Genomic DNA, 23,253 nt, shown 5'->3' with positions numbered 1-23,253 from the left:
TGTCGACATATTCACCAGGGACGGGTTATCACTGGAATATTTTTCTAATAAAAGAATGTACCACTGACTTTTTTTCTTCCGTAAGCGAAATAGTGGAAGCAGTTTAGTGCCGATTAAAAGTTGTCTCTTGATATTTTGTCGATTTCGACCTCCTTGATAAGATAAACGTAATTATATTAATTTTTCTTGGTCCAATTCTAATAGCAACCTTTAAAAAAAATAATATCATTAACTTGCACAATATTTAAATAAGTACTCATTGATTCCTCATCAAAAAAATATGAAAAATAGTTCTTATAAACATGGGACATGGGTATGGAAATGCATAGTTAAGTTACAACATGTTAAAACTTTTTAAAATTAGGTTTTTTCAAATTATCTTAAATACCATTATTTTTTTATTTGAAGTTGCTCTAGTATTCTGCCGTGCTAAGCTGAAGCGTCCTAACTGACAAAGTAACATTTCTGAGAAATAAACGTTTCAGTTTTTTGTTATGTACCACCTCTTAGATATCGTTTAAGAAAACTAAAATTTTGGGTAGAGCTTGTTAATTGGTATACAATTTTATTATTGTTTTGATTAGTTAAATTACCTTAGTAGATAATAGGTTTTTGAAAGATAGGACATTATTTTTAGTAAACTTTAAAAATAATTTCGTATGAACCACAGATAGGACAAAGACGCACCTTAAACTTTTACAAATAATAAGTATTTATTTTCATTTTGAAAACTTTAAAACCGTATAAAACGATTTAAAACAAAATAAATTTTTAACACATTATTGAAAACTACAAACAGTATAAAATGATATACAACAGTTTAAAAACAAATTTTAAACACATTATTAAAAACTACAAACAGTTCCAAACAAAATTTTTATGCAGCGCCCTCATCGTCACCGTCATTAGGTGGATCACGATAAACATCCAGTTCCTGCCAAAATTTAAGACTAGTTTTTGGAATAATTGGAGCAAGGGTAGAAACTAAAGTGTCTTTTCGAGTTAAATCTACCCCACGATTCCTATCTCTAGGTTCTGGCATGGGGATCCCAGTTTTTACTGCCTAAAAATATGAAAATTACTTAGGATGTGCAAACAAAAAAAAACACTATCTTACCTTATTATTAAGAAAATTCAAAACTTTGAATTGTTCTTCTTCAAAATTAGTTTTATATTGAAATACATTCTCGTCTCTGTTAAAAGTTGCGATGACTAAATTTTTGAAATAAAATTGCTCCTTTTTGAGTTTAAATTTTGATGAAAAATCTTTCCAGTTAAAAAAGTTTTTGAAGGACATTTGAATAACATCAGTTTTGCCTCCATTGGCTGACGAAACACGGGCAACAAAGTCGTCAAAATCCCACGCTGTTTTGTGTTTTTTCATCGACAGTTCCACCTGGTGATGAAAGTGGTCTGCCGACATAAATGAGTGACCCGGCTCGAAATATTTAATTGTTAGACTTTTTAAACTAACTTCTTTGCTATTAACAATCTAAACAAAAAAAGAAAAAAGAGCCCAGTTTTTGTTCTGAGCCGAGCAATTATTCATCCAAATTGTAACAATTTCCTTGTCTCGATTTTTTAAAAAGAAAGCATAATAAGCGGAAATAATATCTTCTTTGCTGCGTTTAGCAATTCCTTCGTGCCACAAGACTGCTAGTGGTTTTATTTTTTTTCCCTTACCAACAGGCACTAAACTTTCGTTAAAACTGTGATCCGTGGTACGAAAATTACTTCTTGAACATCTCTGCTCTTGGTAGCATAATTACCTTCTCTAAATCGGCCGATACTGTTAATTCGCTTTCAACTTCTAATTTTTCCCCATCTTTTGCATATTCTTTTCGGGCTGCGGGGTATTTGGCTTCATGGTGAAGATATTTGCAGCATTGGTCACAATCTAAGTAAATGCATGGATCCTCATGATTTTCCTCTTTTTTATGCAGTTTATATGCTGTGCAGGTAAACATTCTTCACATCCTAACTGAGCAAACGAAATATTCAACGAAGACACTTCTTTTCTGTATAACTCATAACTTCCTGTAAAATGTGGATTTTTTGATTTAAAATCCTTATACATCATAGTTATGTTTATCTCGGAAGGCAGATACAAACGTTTTGGAGCGTGCCCCCTTCTATAATGAGATATGTTTGGTTGAAATGATTTAATATGATCTATTATAGGATTCTTATCAATTTTATTTAGTGCAGGGCGATGTCCTCTTTTCCTGACTGAAGGAGTTAATCTAGTTTTCTTATTGGATCTAAGGTTTTTTAGAAAACGATCATTTTTCGTGAACCCAAATGTTAAAAGAAAAACAACTTTGCAAACATGTATATCTGTTCCTTCGGAATTTTTCAGAAAATATTTGTACGTATTCTGACGGCGAGAATTAGGTCCATTACCAGTCGTGGATCTTCCTTTACTTATTTGTTGCACGCAACCATTAACAAATAAAGATTGCTCTGCTTTACTACTGAGGTTCCAGTATTGCCTATTAATATCCTCTTGACGAGCTTCATCAATAAATTTTGAGCACTTGCGTTTACAGGTATTAGAATTGCACGTACCTTTTACCTTATGTTGCGCTGATTCGGTTGTTCTTTTTAATTTTTTTCGTTCACTTGCAGGTGTGTCAAATCTTTGTCGCTTACGAGGATTTCCTTTTTTGGTAAAGAACATATTATAGTTTTTTTCAACACAGTCAAGGGACAACTTCACAATGTCTTCGACAATGTCCTTAACCATATCGTAATTTGAATGGAAACCAGTTTCGTTTCCAGTATCCGTTAAAATTTCAGAATTGGCTGTTACATGACTAGTATCCAATTCAGGGACTTCAGAAGAGCTTCCAGAAGAACTTTCAGAAGAAGAGTCGTATTCACTTTCTAAACAATACTCAGGATCATCTTGTTGTTTGTTTTTAATATTTTGCTTTTTATTTGCTAATTTGGATTTGTCTATATCTTGTTTTAATTTTTTGTTTAGAGCCAGCGTAACCAACAATTTACTTCGGCTGCTTAAGCCCGCGGCCATTATTCTAAAACCAAGTCAAAAATTTAAAACAAAAATTAGAAAAAACATCCAGTCTGTAGAAAAAAAAAATATATATTTTTTAAATGATGAAATTAATTGTTTGTCCTTTAAAAATACATATCCTTACAACGCAAAGATTGTTAAAATAAGTAAGATAAAACTATTAATTAAAATGATTTCGTTCGCGTCATCAATGATACCACACGCATTCAAATAAAATTTGCTGTTCACCGCATTATGACGCGAACAAATACATTTAATAGTTTTACCTTAAAAAGTATGAAAAAAGTACAAACAAATAAGTTTTTCAGTTCTTAAAAAAACGTGAAATTAGTTTTAATGCTTAAAAAAGTCTATACTCTTCGTATTCCCGCATAAAGTAATTGAAATTTATATCATGAATTTGTCGTTATAAAAAAAGTGTAAGTATACCGTAAATTAACATGCATTTTACCTTAATACTTACCTAATTATTATTGTAAACACAGCAAACATAAAATTTTTGTATTATCGTGCCTAGGAAGCCTAGGAAAATTAAGCTGAAAATTGATGATCAGCCGAAATAATTCGTGTAGTTTTTAAAATTGGTATAGCTATCCATTGATGTGTCCTGATAAACATAGTAAAAGTCCCCGAGGGTGGGGGACGAGCTGGCAATAGGGGAGAGGGTAAAAGGTAATTTTCTTTAGTTTTTTTGCTTATATCTGTAAAACCTTTAGGAATATCTACCAGAGTTTAGTAAAATAAATTTAATACAAATTTTACCTTGCTCATTTTTAAGGTATGATCAATACTTTTAGATACAGGGTGTTGAAATTTAACAAAATGAAAAACTAAGAGTGATTTTGTTATTTTCCCAAATTTATTTATTTGAATCAAGCGAAAAATGTATATATTATATTTAATTGTCTGTTATATTATTATTATCATCATTATCATTGTCATCGACATCATTTTTATTGAGATCAACGGACGCCCCGTTGGGACACGCACCTAAGCAGCTATTACAAAGAAGGCTGCAGTAAATTTCAGCTTTTCAGCAGCCACATTTCCCAGAACAGTCACTCTTGCAGCGGCAAAAAATAACACTGTGTCAGGTGCGGGAGGGTCTAAGGTGGTGATATCCAGGTTTCCATCGAATCCTCGCTTCCATCCCCACATTTCAGGAGGCAGTTGGTTCCCAAGCCACTCTTGTACTTGGTGGTAGACTCTAAACGAGTGATATTTTGCTGACCCTTTGGTAGGTGGCAGCGAAGCAAGATCCAGTTTAATTGGATTAAAATCCAAAAGGATCCAGTTTAATTGGATTGGTTAAATTGGATTTAAAAAAAACTGAGTATCGATGGCTGTTTAGATCAGTCTGATTAGAAGGGGCACGGTAGATTGTTAAAAACATCTTCTCTCCTGCTTCTACTATGAATTCTTGAGTTGATGTCGGGTCATAGAAGATGGCTGCTATATCCTTTATTAATGGATTTTGTTCAAAAAGCTTAACAAACAATGCTTTGCTCTTTCTAAAAAGGCCTGCGGTTGTATCGCAGCCACTAAAACTCTGAAGAAAAAGAATGGCACAATAATATGAAAGTTTTTGGAGTTCTTGGGAAGAAAATATTTTAGTTTCCATTTTCCCTCTTCCCGGCTTGACAAAAAATATTTCATTCGCTGATGGTGTCAGAGCCATTAAAAGAACTATAAGATCCACATCTCCAACAACAGCAACCACAGAATTGTTTGCAGCTTTCTCAATTGCAGTTTTTATAATTCAGCATCACTTACAGCCACTCTTGTTTCAATATTCTCAGCCAGCATTTTTTCTGTAAGTAGTTTAATAAGTTGGCATTTGTTTTTTGCATTTGACAGAAAATGCTCTTGTTGAACAAGTAACTTTCATTGCCGGATGAAAATTGACATCAATAAATGATTTTGCTGCCCCTCTTCGTTTTTGTTCTGATGTTTTCGTGCTATTACTTGTATCATTGTAGCCATCAAACACGACAGTACAATGCAGTCCATAGTGAGATAGTACATAGTTAATGTACTGATCGCATATCTCGGAATAAGATGATCCCAGTTGCCACTTAGAACGGTGCAGAAGGGACCTACCATCTAAAACAATGATACTATTTTTAAAATCAATAGTAATGTCGGTATTCGGTAGAACATCATATAAGGTTGCTTTTTTAGTTTTCCTCATACAGTCTTCATTGAATAAAGCTAACGGATAGGGAACTAATTCATACTCCAAATATGACTCCAAACTTTATCGTCCTTCTTTCCAATCGCAATTCTTTGGATCCGACCTGCAAAGTTGTCAGTGCACGGGGAGGGAGAAAGGACGTGATGTACAACCAGTTTTGCCGCGATTAGAATATGTATACTATTTCTATAACATTTTTGACAGCAAAGTACAATCATAAATGGGCTTCTAGTCGGTTTTAGTAATACAAGCAAAAAACTACAAAAGTTAACCTTTCATCCACTCCCCACCGCTGGCTCACCCCCTACCGCCGGCTCACCCCCCACTGTCAGGGACTTTTTGTATGTTTATCAGTACACCTTAAAGATTAACTATATCATTATTTTATGATTGTTTGATTGTATGATGATTTCATTAATTTTCCTAGACTAAGCAAGAAATAATGTAAAAAATTATAAAAAGGGAGTACTACTATGGAGCTTCGAAGAAAGTCATCGAATATGAAGATGATATTTGACTACTAACTTTTAGATAAATTTAACTAATTTAAGATTAGAATCTTTTACAATAGATCAAAGCATGTCAAGGTTACTAACTATCACTTTAATTATATCTACTGGCAAACATTTGTTATTGGCATATACTTGCCATCTTGTGTGTTCTGTCGGAATTGTTCGAGCCAAAAGAATCACAATTATTGGTACACATGCCAAGTGTAGGTTTGTGTATACTTAGCCGCTCAAACGGATGCACCAACAATTTTATTGTTATTGCGTAATTGCTATACTTTTCTTAAAAACTTGTTAATTCCTATTTTGGGTTCGGGGTGCTTATTTAGTGTCTTTTCATTGGTCTTTGACGACGAAAGTTATCGTACTGTGTTGTTGATTTTTAATAAATAAGATCATTTATTATATCTATCGAGTTGACTAGCGATGGGAACTATCGAATGAATTAAACTATCGAATGGTTACTGAATGAATGATTTCAATTATCGAATGGTTTTATTCGAATAAAATCATTCATTTATTTATATACTAAAGCATATGTGACAACCTCGCCGTGTGACTAAATGGTTATCGTTGAGCCACGACTATCGAATGCTATTGATAAATGAAATTTAGTATTCGTTTGATTTTTGTGTGCGTCAGTGCATTATTAGTTCTTCCAAATTTTTATAACTTCGCCTTATAAATACTGTGCTATTTTTGCGTTTATTAAAATATTTAAAATACTAAAATAGTAGTTTTTTTTAATTGACGATTGTGTGCGTGTGCAGGTGTCAAAATTTTTCCGAAAATTTGTGTGATTTTCCGTAGCCCGATCTTTCAATTATTTTATTTTATATGGTATATGGTCTATTTTTTAATGGGAAATTTTGAGAAGTAGCAATTTTTAAGAGAGATGAGATGAACTTAGAATTAATTTTAAAAATACATATTTGTATTTTAGATGTTTTAATAATATGAATTGGTTGAACTTAATAATCATATTTAAGTAATGTGGTTAAGTAAATGGGGGGTTATCGAACTCAAACTATGGGATGAGAAAATTAAATTGAAAGTTTTACACGTGCCAATTTAAAAAAAAGTTAACGATGTTTCTATTTTGTTTATGCTAATTCTCTTACATGTAGTTTTTTGCGAAGAAATATTTCATTTGTTTTTTAAAGTAAATGCCAGTAAAAATAAATATTATTTTTAAATAGGTAGTAATATAAAGTACCTCGTATAAATAATTTTGATTTCTAATTTTTTATTTATATTTTCCTTCAATTACACTGCATTTACATTAGAAAATTAATAAATGTTTATATTTCATGATTTTCAAGTTTGTTGTTAATATAACAAATTAGTTCTGTAATTATTATTATTTAATAAACCAACGTTGCCAAAAAATTTAAAGACTATATTATTTTTAAATAGGATCTAATATAAATAATTTTGACATCTAATTTGTTGTTTATATTTTGCTACTACGTAAAAAAAATGTTTATATTAAATTATTTTAAATTTTGTTGTTAATAGGTATAACAAATTATTGCTGTTATTATTATTTTTATTAAACCAGTCTTTGCTTAAAAACATTAAAAATCATTTTCCTACATCCAAAATAACAAGTATTATTGCAGTGTAACAACAGAATATTAATAAAAAAAAATCAAAATATATAGACATACTATCCCTAACTAACTAAAGCCAAACAATAATATTCTTTGCTAATATCAACTAATACCAATATATGGCAACAGCGCCCTTCATAATGTATTTTCTGTGTAAATACTAGCACCCCAATAAAAAAATAATGTGTCCTTATCTTTCTATGACTCCGCAAAAAATTAAAGATGCCGGCTTCTTTCATAGCATTGCCACCGACCGCTGTCGGGTTTCTCGGAAAGAAATCCCCGGGCGACAACTAAAATCTAGTTAATATTTTATTATAATCGATCCTGACGAATAAATGAATTTCATAAATGAATGAATTTTATAAATGAATGGTTTTTGCTGCCGAATTACTAGAATACAATATTTCAAGGGAGATGACGCATCTATTCGATAATTTTGATTCGAATAGTTTTCAACGAATGTTTTCTTACTAGCTATCGAATTATTCGAATGAATTGCAACTATCGAATGTTTCGATAGTATTCATTCGATAGTTCCCACTACTACAGTTACTATACTACGACTATAAAATATATACTACGAATATAAAATAAATGAAAAAGAAAAAAGTACTGTTTAGTTGCAAGGATTTTAAATAATGTTCGTGCTGGCGTACTTGTTGAAATGGACACGTCGGGTGAGCGCCAAGCTTACCACTGCTACTTTAGCCGGATTAAAAGTTGTCTCTTGATATTTTGTCGATTTCGACCTCCTTGATAAGATAAACGTAATTATATTAATTTTTCTTGGTCCAATTCTAATAGCAACCTTTAAAAAAATAATATCATTAACTTGCACAATATTTAAATAAGTACTCATTGATTCCTCATCAAAAAAATATGAAAAATAGTTCTTATAAATATGGGACATGGGTATGGAAATGCATAGTTAAGTTACAACATGTTAAAACTTTTTAAAATTAGGTTTTTTCTAATTATCTTAAATACCATTATTTTTTTATTTGAAGTTGCTCTAGTATTGTAATTTGTTAGTGTATGTTGTAATATTGTAAATTGTTGCTGACTAATAGTAATAATAACTAATAGTAATAATATTTAATAATAAATTAGGTAAAATATATAATTTATTAATTTTAATTTTATTTTAATTTTATTAATTGTGATTGAAATCTCATCAAGGAGGCCGAATTCGACAAAATATCAAGAGATAACTTTTAATTGGCAGTAAACGGCCTACGCAGTTTTCTTATTAAAAGAAAAAAGTCAGTGGCGCACATGTTTTTTTTGTAAATTTTAATTTTATTTTAATTTTATTAATTGTGATTGAAATCTCATCAAGGAGGCCGAATTCGACAAAATATCAAGAGATAACTTTTAATTGGCAGTAAACGGCCTACACAATTTTGTTATTAAAAGAAAAAAGTCAGTGGCGCACATGTTTTTTTTTGTAAAATATTCCAGTGATAACCCATATACATGCACGTCTCTGATGAATTTATTGACACTTTTTTAGCATTAAAATATGCAGCACTTACAGTAACTTTTACCCTAAAAATGTATATATTTAGTTTACTATAAAATAAATGAAAAAGAAAAAAGTACTGTTTAGTTGCAAGGATTTTAAATAATGTTCGTGCTGGCGTACTTGTTGAAATGGACACGTCGGGTGAGCGCCAAGCTTACCACTGCTACTTTAGCCGGACTCAGACGACTCGTGTACTTGACAAGTACACCAATATTTTCGTACTTGTACGCAAGTAAGTACATCGTACACAAGTATACCAGCTATATAAACAACATTTTTTTTCATTTGTAATCAATAACAAGCTTGGCATTCACACGGCGCGATAAGTGACAAATAATTGCACTACTCAAGTACCACTCATACAACATGACAAGTTTATGCCAATAACAATATATTTGATAAGCGTCTTAAAGCCGGACTCATGCGACTCATGTGTACGCGTAATAATTTGTCACTCATCGCGTCGTGTGAACGCCAAGCTTGCCAATGTTGTTTACAAAATGGTATACTTGCCAAGTCCGCAAATACTGGTATACTTGCCAAGTACACAAGTCTGGGTTTTAGGTAAGCAGATTTAATGTCTAAGTAGTCTAAGTAGTTTGAAAGTCTAAGTAGCATAGTACCTAATATTGGTCGTTTAAATTATATGTATTACCTTTATGTCCTTAAATATTATTTATATGTGTATATGAAATTGCGTTATAATATTACTTAAAATAACTAAATTTTTTCAATTAAAGAATTGCAAATTATATTTACAACTAGTTACTAAATAAAGTCAACCTACCAACATCGGTATCAGTGTTTCCCTTCCACGAACAAGTTGGCTTACAACAGTCCCAATACCGAGAAGTGGTACATGATCCAGAAAAACCTCCTACTACTTTCTTTATTTCAGGTTTCCTCTCGGATATTACAGATCCGCCTATAACAATATTAAGTTTATAATATATTAACATCTCAATGTGAACACACAGCCATTTTTTAAGCTTTTCAGCGATATAAACTATAACATGTTTCTTCCGAAAAATAACTGAGGTATAGCCAATTCTTATCATTTTCAAACAATTTTACTTGGTTAGCCATGGAAATAAGTTCAATCGTCGTTACTCTCAGTAATGTGAAACTGTCACATCCAAACTTTATAAATTAAAATAAACAAAAATTGTAAATATGAATTTTTCAAATGAAGAATAGTGTATATGATTATTGGTTCAACTTTTCTTGACCATACATTTACGACGATACGTTGACCGGTGAACGTTACTTACGTTTTTTAGAAAAGTTAAATTTAGATACTTGCGCATCAATGGTAAACCAACCAATAGTTCCAACATGACTTTCATTATGACACTCCCCCTCATAATGAAATAACTGTTAAAAATTATTTATATCTTCTTCTTCTTCTAGTGCAGATCCATTAATGGATGTTTGCTATAACATTTTCCATTGCTTCTCTGTTCCGGGCGGTGTGTATTAACGAGTTTATTCATATCGACTTATTTATATCATAATTATGCAAACTCAGGGATTGGAAGAGGTTGACCAATTGCATGGGCCTCCTCGATCACCTGGTCAGGTCTATCAATTTTAGATTTTTTTATGCGTAATCGTTAACAAGGTTTACAAAAGAACTTATGAATAAAGAGAGGCACTCTTTTAATAAAATAAAACGCGCAACTCTATTTATGCCATGATTTAATTCAAATCGGCCAGTGTGCGCCGGCTCTTCGTTGTCGTAACTTTTTAATAATTTCAGCAATCTGACTCGCCGATTCTGGCTGGAGACACAGGCCGCCGGATTTGCACATCAGTTTGGTGTAGTCCCGGCATTAGACCTTCTGTGCATGTTGTCGCTCATACTCTATCTTTTTCATCTCTGCAACTAATCGACTTTTCGGTGTTAAGGTCTAAAGATTATGTTGGATATTATTTTCAGAATTCAGAATTATTTTTTATTAAATTATTTTTTTGCTTTTTTTACATTATATGTACGAGATTTTTCAGTTTTTGACATTAATTCTGGAATTTTCAAGGCTTTATTTAGATCTCTTAGAGAAAATGGCTCTGGAGCATGTGCTAAAAATTTGAAGTTTTTGACGACAATAAAGTCATAAAGCTGAAAAAGCCCTATAATCCAATCATACAGGGTGGCTCATTAGTGCGAGGAAGTCCAATATCGACGTCGTGGTCGAAGATATGAAAAAATAGTTTTATAAAGGTGTATATACTAAAAATATTTTTTGTATATGGAGTGGACCAAGAAAAAGTTATGATAAAGTGTTATGTTCTTTTAACTTGCATCCCCCATTTTTCTGTATATATTTGGATTCAGCACAAAATTCTGCATTTAGTAGGCTATTTTTTATTTCCTGCACTATGCACTGTTGCCATTCTATTTCTTATTTACTGAAACTTTGTTAAAAACACTATATCCAAAAATTGGTAAAAAACTAGAGTGAATTAAACTTTATTAATAATTAGCTATAAATTCCTGAACACCAAGGATATCCGAATAAATCTGCGAAGGAAAATTTACATTACCTTATACCCCCACACATTATAATTTTTATGGTGTCGCCAATATCCCAATATTTAGAATGCTATATCTTCATTTCTTTTAAATGCAACACCCTGTATATTATATTCATTTTAGATGCAGAATTATAAAGTGAAAAATTTTTGTATATAAGTGTTCATAAATTTTCGCAGATATTCATGGTATATTACCTGGTACTTTATCATTGAAAACCGAATATCTGCAAAATCGCTGAAAATTTAGGAATACTTTAAATACAAAAAATGTTCATTTTTTAATTTGCATCTAAACGAAAAGTAATATACAGGTTGTAACGTTTTTAGTTCGTTACATGTCTTTTATATATATGATGTCTGGCGTATCGTCACCGTATTCCGTATCATTCTGGCCTGATAATTTATTTGACACGCTTGGCGTATTTTTAACGTTCTCTAGTCCACCACCCTGTTATCGTTTCACCGCTTCTGTGTAGGGCTGTCAACATCGTTTCAAGGCCGTCTCTCTGCGCTGAAAGGCTGACGCTCACTAGACGGAAGCGCGCCGGAGCGCACGGTAGCGCGGCGAAAAGGAATTTTTATAATACATAGTTTTAAATCGTTTCGCTGCCGACCGCTGCGTTTCCGCCAAGTGAGCGCTCTCCCATTTAAAACTATGTATTATAAAAATTCCTTTTCGCCGCGCTGCCTTGCGCTCCGTCGCGCTTCCGTCTAGTGAGCGTCAGGCTTTAATCTCACTTTTGTTTTGCCGCTCTGTTGCCATCAGCAACCCGGCTTTTAGAAATGGTAATTTAAATCTTGCTATATAATCTGAATCAGCTGCTATTTCGAAGCTACAGGTAAAGATGAGATATTATCTTTTATAGATTCGATATTATTATTGAGTATTTCTGGGTAGAGTTTTGGATTGGCCCAACTCGTATTTGGTGTTTGATGGCACGTTAGTTTTCTTTTATCCTCCAGAATGTTAAATGGAAGAAAGTACACCTTCTTTGTTTATTATTGAGCCCTCGGAAGTATTTCGAGGTAGGTTTATTGTATTTATTACACCTTGGTAGGTTTTAAACATGAGTTTCGTATTTTAAGGGTCCAAGCACAGAATATCTAGCTACGCAACAGAAAAATACTCGAAATGAAAGAGCTAAAATTGCACAAATAGAATACTAGATGGCGCGACAATATCATAATCAGAATATAATTAGAAATTTTGAACTTTCGGTTTTGGATCGACGGCTCGTCGACGGCCTTATAGCTCGGCTAAATATGCACAGTTGCCAGATTCAAAAAGACGTGAATTGGCATCCCATTCTTTTTATTGTGTATAATGCAGTATGTGTTTCTTTCTATTCTTCTTTTCTTGTCAAATACACTTATATTAATTATTCCTTTGGCTATTAAAATAGTTTTAAGTATATTATTACAAAACATATACATTTTTAATATACACTATACCTTATAATGTTAACTAAGAAAATACCTTTAATTACCTTTAAAATTAATAATATACAGGGCGATTGATAGTGATATTTATTAATGCTGGAACGTTAGTAATGAAATATAAGTTTAATAATAATGGAAATAATTTATTAAAATGCAGTACAAAAAATGTTAACTGACTAAAAAATACTATAATAACAAATTTCTTCCGTTTGCCACGTTATTTATATCGACCTAGGTAGATTTTAAAATCGACCTAGGTAGATTTTAAAAAAGTGACACAGGTACAATTAATAATATATTAGTTCGGCATAAAAGTTGCTGTCACGACATCGAACAATAAATTAAAATTCGTAAAATAAATTAAAATTATTAATTAAACAAATCTTTATAAAGAAACGCAAGTATATCAAATTTGGGCCCAATCGAACTCCAGGAAATGATATCATAATAGTGTACTATATTATGGTACCACTCGATATACTTTAAGGTACCATAATATTGCAATGTCACCGAAGATCCGTAGTATACCAAATTTAAGAACAATCGAACGCCATGAAATGGTATCGTAATATGGTACTATATTAAGGTACCGCTTTATATACATCATAGTTCAATCATATTACAATGTAACCGAAGATACGTAGTATACCAAGTATGAGCCCAATCGAACGCCAGGAAATGGTATCGTAATATGGTACTATATTAAGGTACCACTTTATATGCATCATAGTACCATCATATTACAATGTCACCGAAAATGCGTAGTATCCCAAGTTTAAGCCCAATCGAACGCCATGTACGTAATATAGTACTATATTATGGTACCAGTTGATATGCTTCATGGTACCATAATAATGCAATGTCATCAGAAATACGCAAGTATATATCAAATATGAGCTCAATCGAACGCCAGGAAATGGTATTGAAATATGGTACTATATTAAGGTACCACTTTATATGCATCATAGTACCATCATATTACAATGTAACCGAAGATACGTAGTATAACAAGTTTAAGTCCAATCGAACGCCAGGAAATGGTATCGTAATATGGTACTATATTATGGTACCTCTTATTATGCTCCATGGTACCATAATATTACAATATCACCGAAGATAAGTAGAATCCCAAATTTAAGCCCAATCGAACGCTATGTACATAATATGGTACTATATTATGGTACCAGATGATATGCATCATAGTACCATCATATTACAATGTCACCGCAAATACGTAGTATACCAAGTTTAAGCCCTATTGCCGCCATGTACCTAATATTGCTATGTCATCAAATATGGTACTATAGAAGGTACCACTTTATATGCTCTATGGTACCATGGTATTACAATGTCACTGAAGATATAGTATACCAAGTTTAAGCCCAATCGAACGCCATGTATCGTAATATAGTACTATATTATGGTATCACTTGATATGCTTCTGAAAAAACGGCGTCCAATTGGCTGGAAAAGAACGATCGCTGACATTTCCCATATAAATCTACATATAAAATGACAGTGATATTCATTTCATAGCTATCGTTAACGCCGTTTTTTCCCGATTATACAATATGAACTTGGTATGAACACAATCGAACGTCAGGAAGTGGTATCATAATAGTAGAACAATACTTATTATATTGTCGCCGAATTACAATGAAAATTCAGGATTCAATTATACAATCAAACGTCAGGAAGTGATTGTAATTTAGCTCATAAGATCTATTTTAATATGTTTAAATGATGTAGCAAATTTGAAGGTAGGCTTTATCAGGAAGTATTACGATATGAATTACACAATGGCAACACTGCACAAAATTCTTTTAAATTTTGTTTGTAGAAAACTGTTTTCTTTTAAATTTATTGCCCTCTATTATGTAGTAGCGAAACTACCACATCAAAATATCTGATTTGGAGACAGACTTTTAAAGCCTGTCTCCTTTTGCTACATACAGTTTTATACATGTAACGAGGCTTCTGTTGCGTAGCTAGATATTCTGTGGTCCAAGGTACGGATAGTGTTCCAAGGTACGGACATTATCCTATGGACAGGTGTCCTATGTATATGTAGTGATTCCTATGGACAGGTGTCCTATGGACGGATGTCCTATGTACGGATGGTTTGTCTTATGTTTGGATTGCCACAGTATGGATGTAGCGTAAGCCCCATGCTGCTTAGCTCTTATTCTTAAGCCTAGTCGACAGTTACGGCTATATTGGTTCATGGTGTCCTCAGTCTGACCCTTTTCCTTGTATTGGACATCAGTGAAGCCGAGAGACAGTGCAGAGATACAAGCCCTACTCATGCTGTTCTGTTTGAAGCAGGATTGTCTAAAGAACAAGCAGCTAAGTTTAATTATAATTTCATCTCGAATAATTTGCTGATAGTGGTTATTATAATATCTATGTCAATTTATTGTTTACAAATCTGGTTAGATCTTTAGTTTTGTTATGAACATATCTTGTAATAGTATTACTTTCTATAAATATTATTATTGCGCTATTTTAACAGATGAATAACCAAACATAGATTCTAGAATCTACTGCTTGCAACACCTCAGATTCAACATCGTATAAAATTTAACAAATTAAATAAATTAATGCTACCTTTCATATATCTTCTACAACTTTACACGCATTGTCTTTTTCCATAGTCTTTTACATAGAGCATATTTAATACTATTTTTAACATAACTTTACTCGACATATAACAACTATAATTATTAAAATTGTACAATGCTATTTATCATCAGAATCCATCATGAATAAATATGGTCATTAGTTTTAAGTAATATACAACTGTTTTCTTTCTCTGTTCATGCCTGGCGCCCAATATTTCTATTTTTGATTTTTTATTGTTAATTAGTTCTTCTCCAGTGAAATACCTTATCCACGACTGCACTACCGATGAAAAGCTGCCGTTCGCAGTGGTAATGTTTAAAAAACGTTATAAGAACGTGAATAAGTATTGGTAAAATCTGCACCATCATTGAACAAAAATTTGCTAGTACCGGAAGTACCGAAAAAAAAACTGGAAGTCCGGGTTTCTTAGAGTCATAGTATTGAAATTACCGGTTCCGAAAAACAGCTCCGGTTCCGGAAACGCAATAACATACCATAACCAAAGCCATTACTGTGAATTGCTCTGTGGTGGGTCTTAAATAAGTGCAAATATTTTTAGAGGTAATATATTTTAGCCCTATAAATATGTGGATTTTTCTGCGCATTCTTTTTTTGAAAAAAATTTGGAATTTTTTTTAGTTTTTAGTTGAAAAACATAATTTCTTGATAATATGGTAACTAGGGTTCCGGAAATTCTCGGTTCTTTTGAGATATCAAAGAACTGGGACTCGAAATTATTAATTCCCGGTTCTTTCGGTACCTTCGGGACACGGTAACAATAACTAAAAAAATATTCTTTTTTTACATGAGAAAGTAGTGATGCTATTTCTCATTGTTCTTGCTTCCTTTCCGTTTTGAAATTTCTGTAATGTTTATTAGCAATTATTGAAGTACAATGTGTTGTTCAATCTATTAGTTATCAAATGACAATCACCTAACCAATATATTACTACAAAACAAACACATTAATGTTAAAATTAAACTTGTTTTAAATTAAAAAAAAGTTGTAGAAAATCCCTGATATAGATAATGATATAAAAATATGTCATTATATATTTTTTTCCGCATTTCTTACCATCAGAAGATTTTCAGATACAGGAGAATTGTTACTTACACGATATGTGAAAATATTCTGTTTTCAAGCAAATTTTTACTCCATGATTAATTTTTTTTATTTTATTTTATTGTGAACTCATATTTTCCTAAATACATCTATGTGAAACTATGGCGAGTACCACGACTGTACTTTGCCTAGTTATAGACCACGACTATACAGCTACATCAGTGGTCACGAGACGCGAGAACAAGGTCATATAAAGTGGCAGAAAAAGAACAAAGGATTTGACAAAGAGTCAAGCTACTAGTTTCCTTATACTATGCTTAAAGCTGCTAAACTGGTTATAGTCTTGACGCACATGCTCGTGGGTGCTCCGCACCCATTCTTTTCTTCCCGTGGGTACTGGAGCACCCGAGTACCCACGCAATCGGCGCCTCTGACATCGATTGAAATTTTCAGAGGTGCGGTTTCACACATCATCATAGTTGATCGCCAACCTCCAAAGGAAGACGGCGACCTAACAAGAAGAATAGTATTCTACAATTGTGTAAAATATTATCCATTTACTATCTTTCAATACGTTAAACGGAACTGAAACTCGTTATAAGCATTTCTAATTACTTAATCGGAAATTAACATACACCCTTATCTCTTTTGTTCTTTCAACACTACAACATTTGCTTATTTTTTATCTATAAAAATTGAAAATTTTACACACTTAAGTAATTTCATGTACAGGGTGAGTCAACGATAGAGTAAAGTCCATTATTTCATTTGTTTCGAGGTTTACAAAAAAATATTAAATATAAAAGTTATAGGGACGGTTAGGATACACATTTTAAAATTATTATAGAGTATACACGGTGCTTCAAAAAAGTGTGACGAATATAACATATGTTTATTTAAATGGAACACCCTATTTTTTATTTCATTTTTAGATTCTGCGTGAAATTCCATAACTTTTTTGTATATAATGTTATATACCTAAAATTAATAGTTTCTGTAATATTTAAATTTGTTTAAACAAATGCTAGATTGCAGTGTGATAAAAAAATTGTCAGTAATGGCATTGTTTCTCAAGTTGGAGAACCAAAATTTGGTAGGAGAATTTAATAGAGATATAGAAAAAGACCTATGTAAAGATATTTTAGTTAGATGCTACAGGGTGTTCAAAATATATGTATGAATTTCAACTACTTAAAATTAAGAAATTTCAAATTTTTTAAATGGTACACCCTATATATTATCATTTTTTCTGATAGATTTTACAAAACTCTTCAACTTTTTAATACAATTACGCTATAACATCATAGTTACCATGACAAAAAGTAATAATTATCAAAATTTCTTGTCTGTTAAGCAAGTTAAGAACAAAATTTGAATTTTAGTTTAATATGTTGTAGTAAGTATAAATTGTAGAGATAATAGTTAAAGATTTTCCTGAACTGAATTAGTCAATGTGACTGATATACACGAACAAGCCAAGAAAAAAATATTTTTTGGTTCAGTACTATATATTATACAGGGTGTCTCACCGTAGACGTTCGTTAGAAGTTTTTGAGGTTAGGAAAAACTTAGAAGTCTGAAATTTTGAGACTTAGGGTTATTTAAAAGTTCCTTTAATTTAAAAATATTTTCAAGGTCACACCACTTCCGGTTATACCGGAAGTCGCCATTAACTTCCTTATTTTAAATGGAACACCGTGTATATTATTCTACTTTTGGATTTCTAAGAAAATTTTATGATGAGTTTCATTAGGTTTCCCTATACCTATTTTCAACTGTTTCTCAGATATCTTGATTTATTTGAAAATTTTGACAGATTTACCCCTATATTTAACAGTGGATCTTTTACTCATTTTGAATCGGTGATAAACGCTTCTGCTGTAAACCGAAGCAGAGGACTAATACTTTCTAAGTCCATATTGGCAACTAATTTATTGAATACAGGGTGTCCAAAATTTGATAACTGATTAGATTATTTTCAAACTCAAAAAAAATCATTTTTTCAAATAAGACACCCTGTATATTTTTCGATAGTTGGATGCAGAATTCAATTCTGCATCGATTTGCTATAACTTACCCTATATCCATTTTCAACGGTTTTCTTGTTAATCCGTATTTTTTACTTTAATTAAATTTTTGGCAGAATCGACAATATGCACCAGCAGTTGACATTAATGTTTCGAGATCTCTGGATTGGTCCACAAGGACCCTGGAACTGGCCGCCACGGTCACCCGATTTAACGCCCCTCAATTTTTACCTCTGGGGGCGTATAAAAGAGCTGGTGTACTCTACGTCTGTACGTACTAGGGACCGAGTCTTATTAAACCGTGTTAACCATGTGTTTACTTAATCTATGCCTAGACAAAATCCGGAGGTCTGTTTGAGAGTGCATCGCAGAGCTTTCAATGTTTCAACCAAATTAGCGGTCACTTTGAACAATAATTTTTGTAATTATTGTGTTTACTTTTTTTATTACGGTAGGGTATTATCACTACACTAACGTCTAGTGATAATAATTAATGCCTCACCGTTACTGTTATACGTTTGTTTTGTTATGTTATGTTATATTTTATATGATTTCACTTTTGTTTTGTTCCTGTTTTGTTCGTATGTTCTAATTACATTCAATTTCGTTACTTTAATATAATTATTTTATTTTAAAAAACGCACAAACGATATTGTCGATTCTGCCAAAAATTGAATTAAAATAAAAAATAAGGATTAACAAGAAAACCGTTGAAAAGGGGTATAGGGAAAGTTATAGCAAATCGATGCAGAATTGAATTCTGCATCAAACTATCAAAAAATATGCAGGGTATCTCATTTGAAAAAATGAACTTTTTTGAGTTTGAAAATAATCTAATCAGTTATCAAATGTTGGACACCCTGTATGCGATAAATTAGTTGTCAATATGGACTTCGAAAGTATTAGTCCTCTGCTCCAGTTTACCGCAGAAGCGTTTATCACCAATTCAAAATGAGTAAAAGACCCACTGTTAAAAATAGGGGTAAATCTGTAAAAATTTTCATATATATCAAGATATCTGAGAAACAGTTGAAAATAGGTATAGGGAAATTTAATGAAACTCGTCATAAAATTTCCTTAGAAATCCAAAAATAAAATAATATACAGGGTGTTCCATTTAAAATAAGGAAGTTACTGGCGACTTCCGGGGTAACCGGAAGTGGTATGACTTTGAAAATATTTTTAAATGAAAGGAAATTTTAAAAAACCCTACGTTCCAAAATTTTAAACTTCTAAGTTTTTCCTAACTTCAAAAACTTCTAACGAACGGCTACGGTGAGAAACTCTGTATAGTGCTTTGCTAAGTAGTATAAGAATAGATGTAGATTATCAAGAAAATATCTTCAGTGTGTAATGGCAGTAGTAATATTGGCTTTACCAAATGAATTATAAACCAGAATTACTACGAGAAAAAAACTTTACTGTATGTCGAAAAGAATTCCTATATTTGTAGTCTTCAACAATTAGATAATCTAGTATTACCTTAATCTGTGGCTATTCGCCCCGACGCACAGTGCTTCGTCCCATGGACAAAAATCAAAAAATAAGTTAAAATTTACTAATATCTGAATATATAATTTTATACTTATAGCAATGTTCAACCATCCTGTATATTATTTTTCATAAACAGCGTTTTTGTTAGCAAATATTTTCACTAAAAATAAATTTTGCGATCATTATCTCATTAGTGAAAAGAATAACATTCATAGTAGTTCTGTATATTATGAAGTTAAACGGGTATGTACTTAATTGAAAGCCACTATGGATATTGTTAAACAAGGTATGTACTTTAAATTTATTTCTAAACAAGTTCGTGATTGTTTAGTTCTTATTTATTTTTTAAGATGATTCTTAAATGGGTATAAAAATTTTACGTTTTCAAACTTCAAAAAGGCATTTAAAAAAAACATATCAAAACATATCGTATTTATTGAATATTTTTGTTCCCATATTCATACACTTTTAATTTTTGTATAGTTCACCTGCGTCTGCTTGCGACGAACTTTATTTTATAATACTTTTCAGATGGAGTAAAATTGATAAGCAATGCCGATCTGGCTAATACTTGGCTTGATCATAAAGACAAGAACTCAAAATTATTTGTATTTCAAAAAATATGTTCTTATTAGATATTGATGAACCTTCCAGTCAAATGAGACACCACTGGTGCCTGAAAAAGTCCACTATGTTGGAGCGAAACGTCGCATAAAAAAAGTGTCCATCTTTCAATTTATTATATAATCTCATACCCAAGAAAAGGAAAAAATAATATATGGATATGCTGTATTAAAGAGGTAACTATTAACATCCGAACCCCTCATAGCGACAAAATGAACAGTAACAACGCGAAAAAGTAACATATTAGAAAATGATGTACAGAAATATCTTATATGTGAGGATACTTCATCTACCTGATTTGGATACTATAAATTTGGAAGATTCTGTCAGCAGTAATTCTTCTGAATCAAAGTAGTTACGATCTATGCATTTTGTTGTCCTAAAGTAAATTTATAGTATCTTAAGTTTTTTTTTTAATTAAATATAACATTAATGTTTCTTTTTCATTAAACAAAAACATTTTTATCTTATCTTACGTATTAGGCTTATATTGTAGGAATCATGTTCTAATGTTATTTCAATTCTTTTTTATCACAGGAATTTATTTAATACTTACACCGTTTTCATACTATAAATTATTATTTGCTTAGATGGAACACAGCTCCAATATTTTTATTATTTATAAGATTTTTTTTCATAAACGTGGGACTAAGAACATCATCATTTAGTACAATGAGAGTACTCATCATTTGTGTCAAATAAACCTAGTTTGAATAAATTGCTTACAATAAAAGAGAAGTTTTGGATTTTTGTCCTCTAGAGCCATATGTTCGAAGCACTGTGCGACGCGCGACGGAAAATCCAAGTGTCCTTTCATAATATGGAAATACATACACCAAGAAATTTACGACTGCGATTTTAGTTTATTTGAGTAAAGTTAATTAATTTTAACTAATACCAGCAATAATTGTAACTAATTATTAAGCGACTTGTTAAAGATAAGTAATAAATAGTTTGTTTTGTCATGGCAACTATGATTTTATAGGGTAATTGTATTAAAAATTTGGGTAAAAATAGAAAATATTCGAATAAATCGCAAACTATTAAAAATAGGTATATGACATACTTAATAAAAGTTGAAGAGTTTTGTAAAATCTATCAGAAAAAATGATAATATATAGGGTGTCCCATTTAAAAAATTTGAGATTTTTTAATTTTAAGTAGTTGAAATTCATAACTATATATTGAACACCCTGTATCGTTTAACTAAAATATCTTTATATATATCTTTTTTTTCATCTCTATTAAATTCTCCTACCAAATTTTGGTTCTCCAACTTCAGAAACAATGCCATTACTGACAATTTTTTTATCACACTGCAATCTAGCATTTGTTTAAACAAATTTATATAATACAGAAACTATTAATTTTAGGTATATAACATTATGTACAAAAAAGTTAAGGAATTTTACGCAGAATCTAAAAATAAAATAAAAAATAGGGTGTTGCAGTTAAAAAATGTTATATCCGCCACACTTTTTTGAAGCACTTTATAATAATTTTAAAATGTGTATCTTAACCTTCCCTACAACTTTTATATTTAAAATTTTTTTGTAAACCTCGAAACAAATGAGATAATGAGCTTTACTCTATCGTTGACTCACCCTGTACAATTTGAGCTTGTAAGAAAAATCAGTTTAGAACACCTACTACCTACTAATTGACATGTCCGAGCATATTTTCAAATAAACAAATATCGTGATTTACTGACTCTATTCCAAGTTAGAAAATCAGCCTGTATATAATTAAATCATGTAATAAAATATTCCAATACTAAAGAAAGTAATTATGAATGGTATTCTCCAGAAATAAACGATGTTTTATAACTTACAGAAAACAACCCCTAGCCAAATAGTCAAAACAATTAACACTTTCATTTTGCACAAGAATTCAAATATTAGGAAAGGCTAATTCAATTCCTTATTTATATAAATTTTGCTATCTAAATCTGATAATATCCCAAGTGTTTATATTCAAAACACTTACATATCTAAGTATATTGATGTAAATATTTTTTAAATAAAAGTTTCCAAAACCAAAAATACATTTTGTTATTTTAAATAGTAACAAATACCTAAATATAAAATTAGAACAATATATACAACAATCCACTCAATAAAATGGGAAGTGAATTGTTTGACGATATCAAGTCCATGATAGGTGGTTCAAGAATATCTCTGACATTATATTTCCGCTCAATGTTACTAAAATATTGTATTGGCGTTGGGACTAATATTCTGTACCATCTTAATCAACATAAATATAGCCAATATATTTAATTTATAATAATATATATATATATATATATATATATATATATATATATATATATATATATATATATATATATATATATATATATATATATATAGCATATATATATATATATATATATATATATATATATATATATATATATATATATATATATATATATATATATATATATATATATATATATATATAAATATAGTCAATATATTTAATTTATGTTAATGATATTGTTACGGACCCGTACCGTGTGAACTCAGCCTTAAGCCTGGCCACTCGCCTACGACCATAGACTT

At 31.2% G+C, this 23,253-nt stretch overlaps 2 protein-coding genes across 2 annotated transcripts in view; both read right to left on the bottom strand.

Moving 5' to 3' along the window:
- The window catches only part of LOC115878722 (endoglucanase-like), a 28,074-nt gene extending 5,472 nt beyond the window's left edge, over positions 1-22,602 (bottom strand). The window contains exons 1-2 of the mRNA XM_030895306.1: positions 22,518-22,602; positions 9,669-9,806 (exon numbers count right to left, since the gene is read on the bottom strand). Of these exons, the coding sequence (XP_030751166.1) occupies positions 9,669-9,806; positions 22,518-22,563 (184 nt within the window). The 5' untranslated portion in view covers positions 22,564-22,602. The remainder of the gene's footprint in view (positions 1-9,668; positions 9,807-22,517) is intronic.
- Positions 348-2,244, bottom strand: LOC115878730. Its single transcript, XM_030895318.1, has 2 exons — positions 1,118-2,244; positions 348-1,063 (listed from the first exon to the last, which is right to left on the bottom strand). Exons 1-2 carry the CDS (start codon positions 1,421-1,423, stop codon positions 878-880), a joined length of 492 nt encoding a protein of 163 aa, XP_030751178.1. The 5' UTR covers positions 1,424-2,244; the 3' UTR covers positions 348-877.
- Positions 22,603-23,253: the final 651 nt, after the last annotated feature.

The sequence above is a fragment of the Sitophilus oryzae genome, unplaced genomic scaffold, assembly GCF_002938485.1.
Source record: "Sitophilus oryzae breed Bouriz unplaced genomic scaffold, Soryzae_2.0 scaffold_1063_pilon_pilon, whole genome shotgun sequence".
NCBI classification, from domain to species: domain Eukaryota; kingdom Metazoa; phylum Arthropoda; class Insecta; order Coleoptera; family Curculionidae; genus Sitophilus; species Sitophilus oryzae.
The sequence above is the reverse complement of the archived record's forward strand: the minus strand, read 5'-3'. Positions and strand labels throughout refer to the sequence as shown.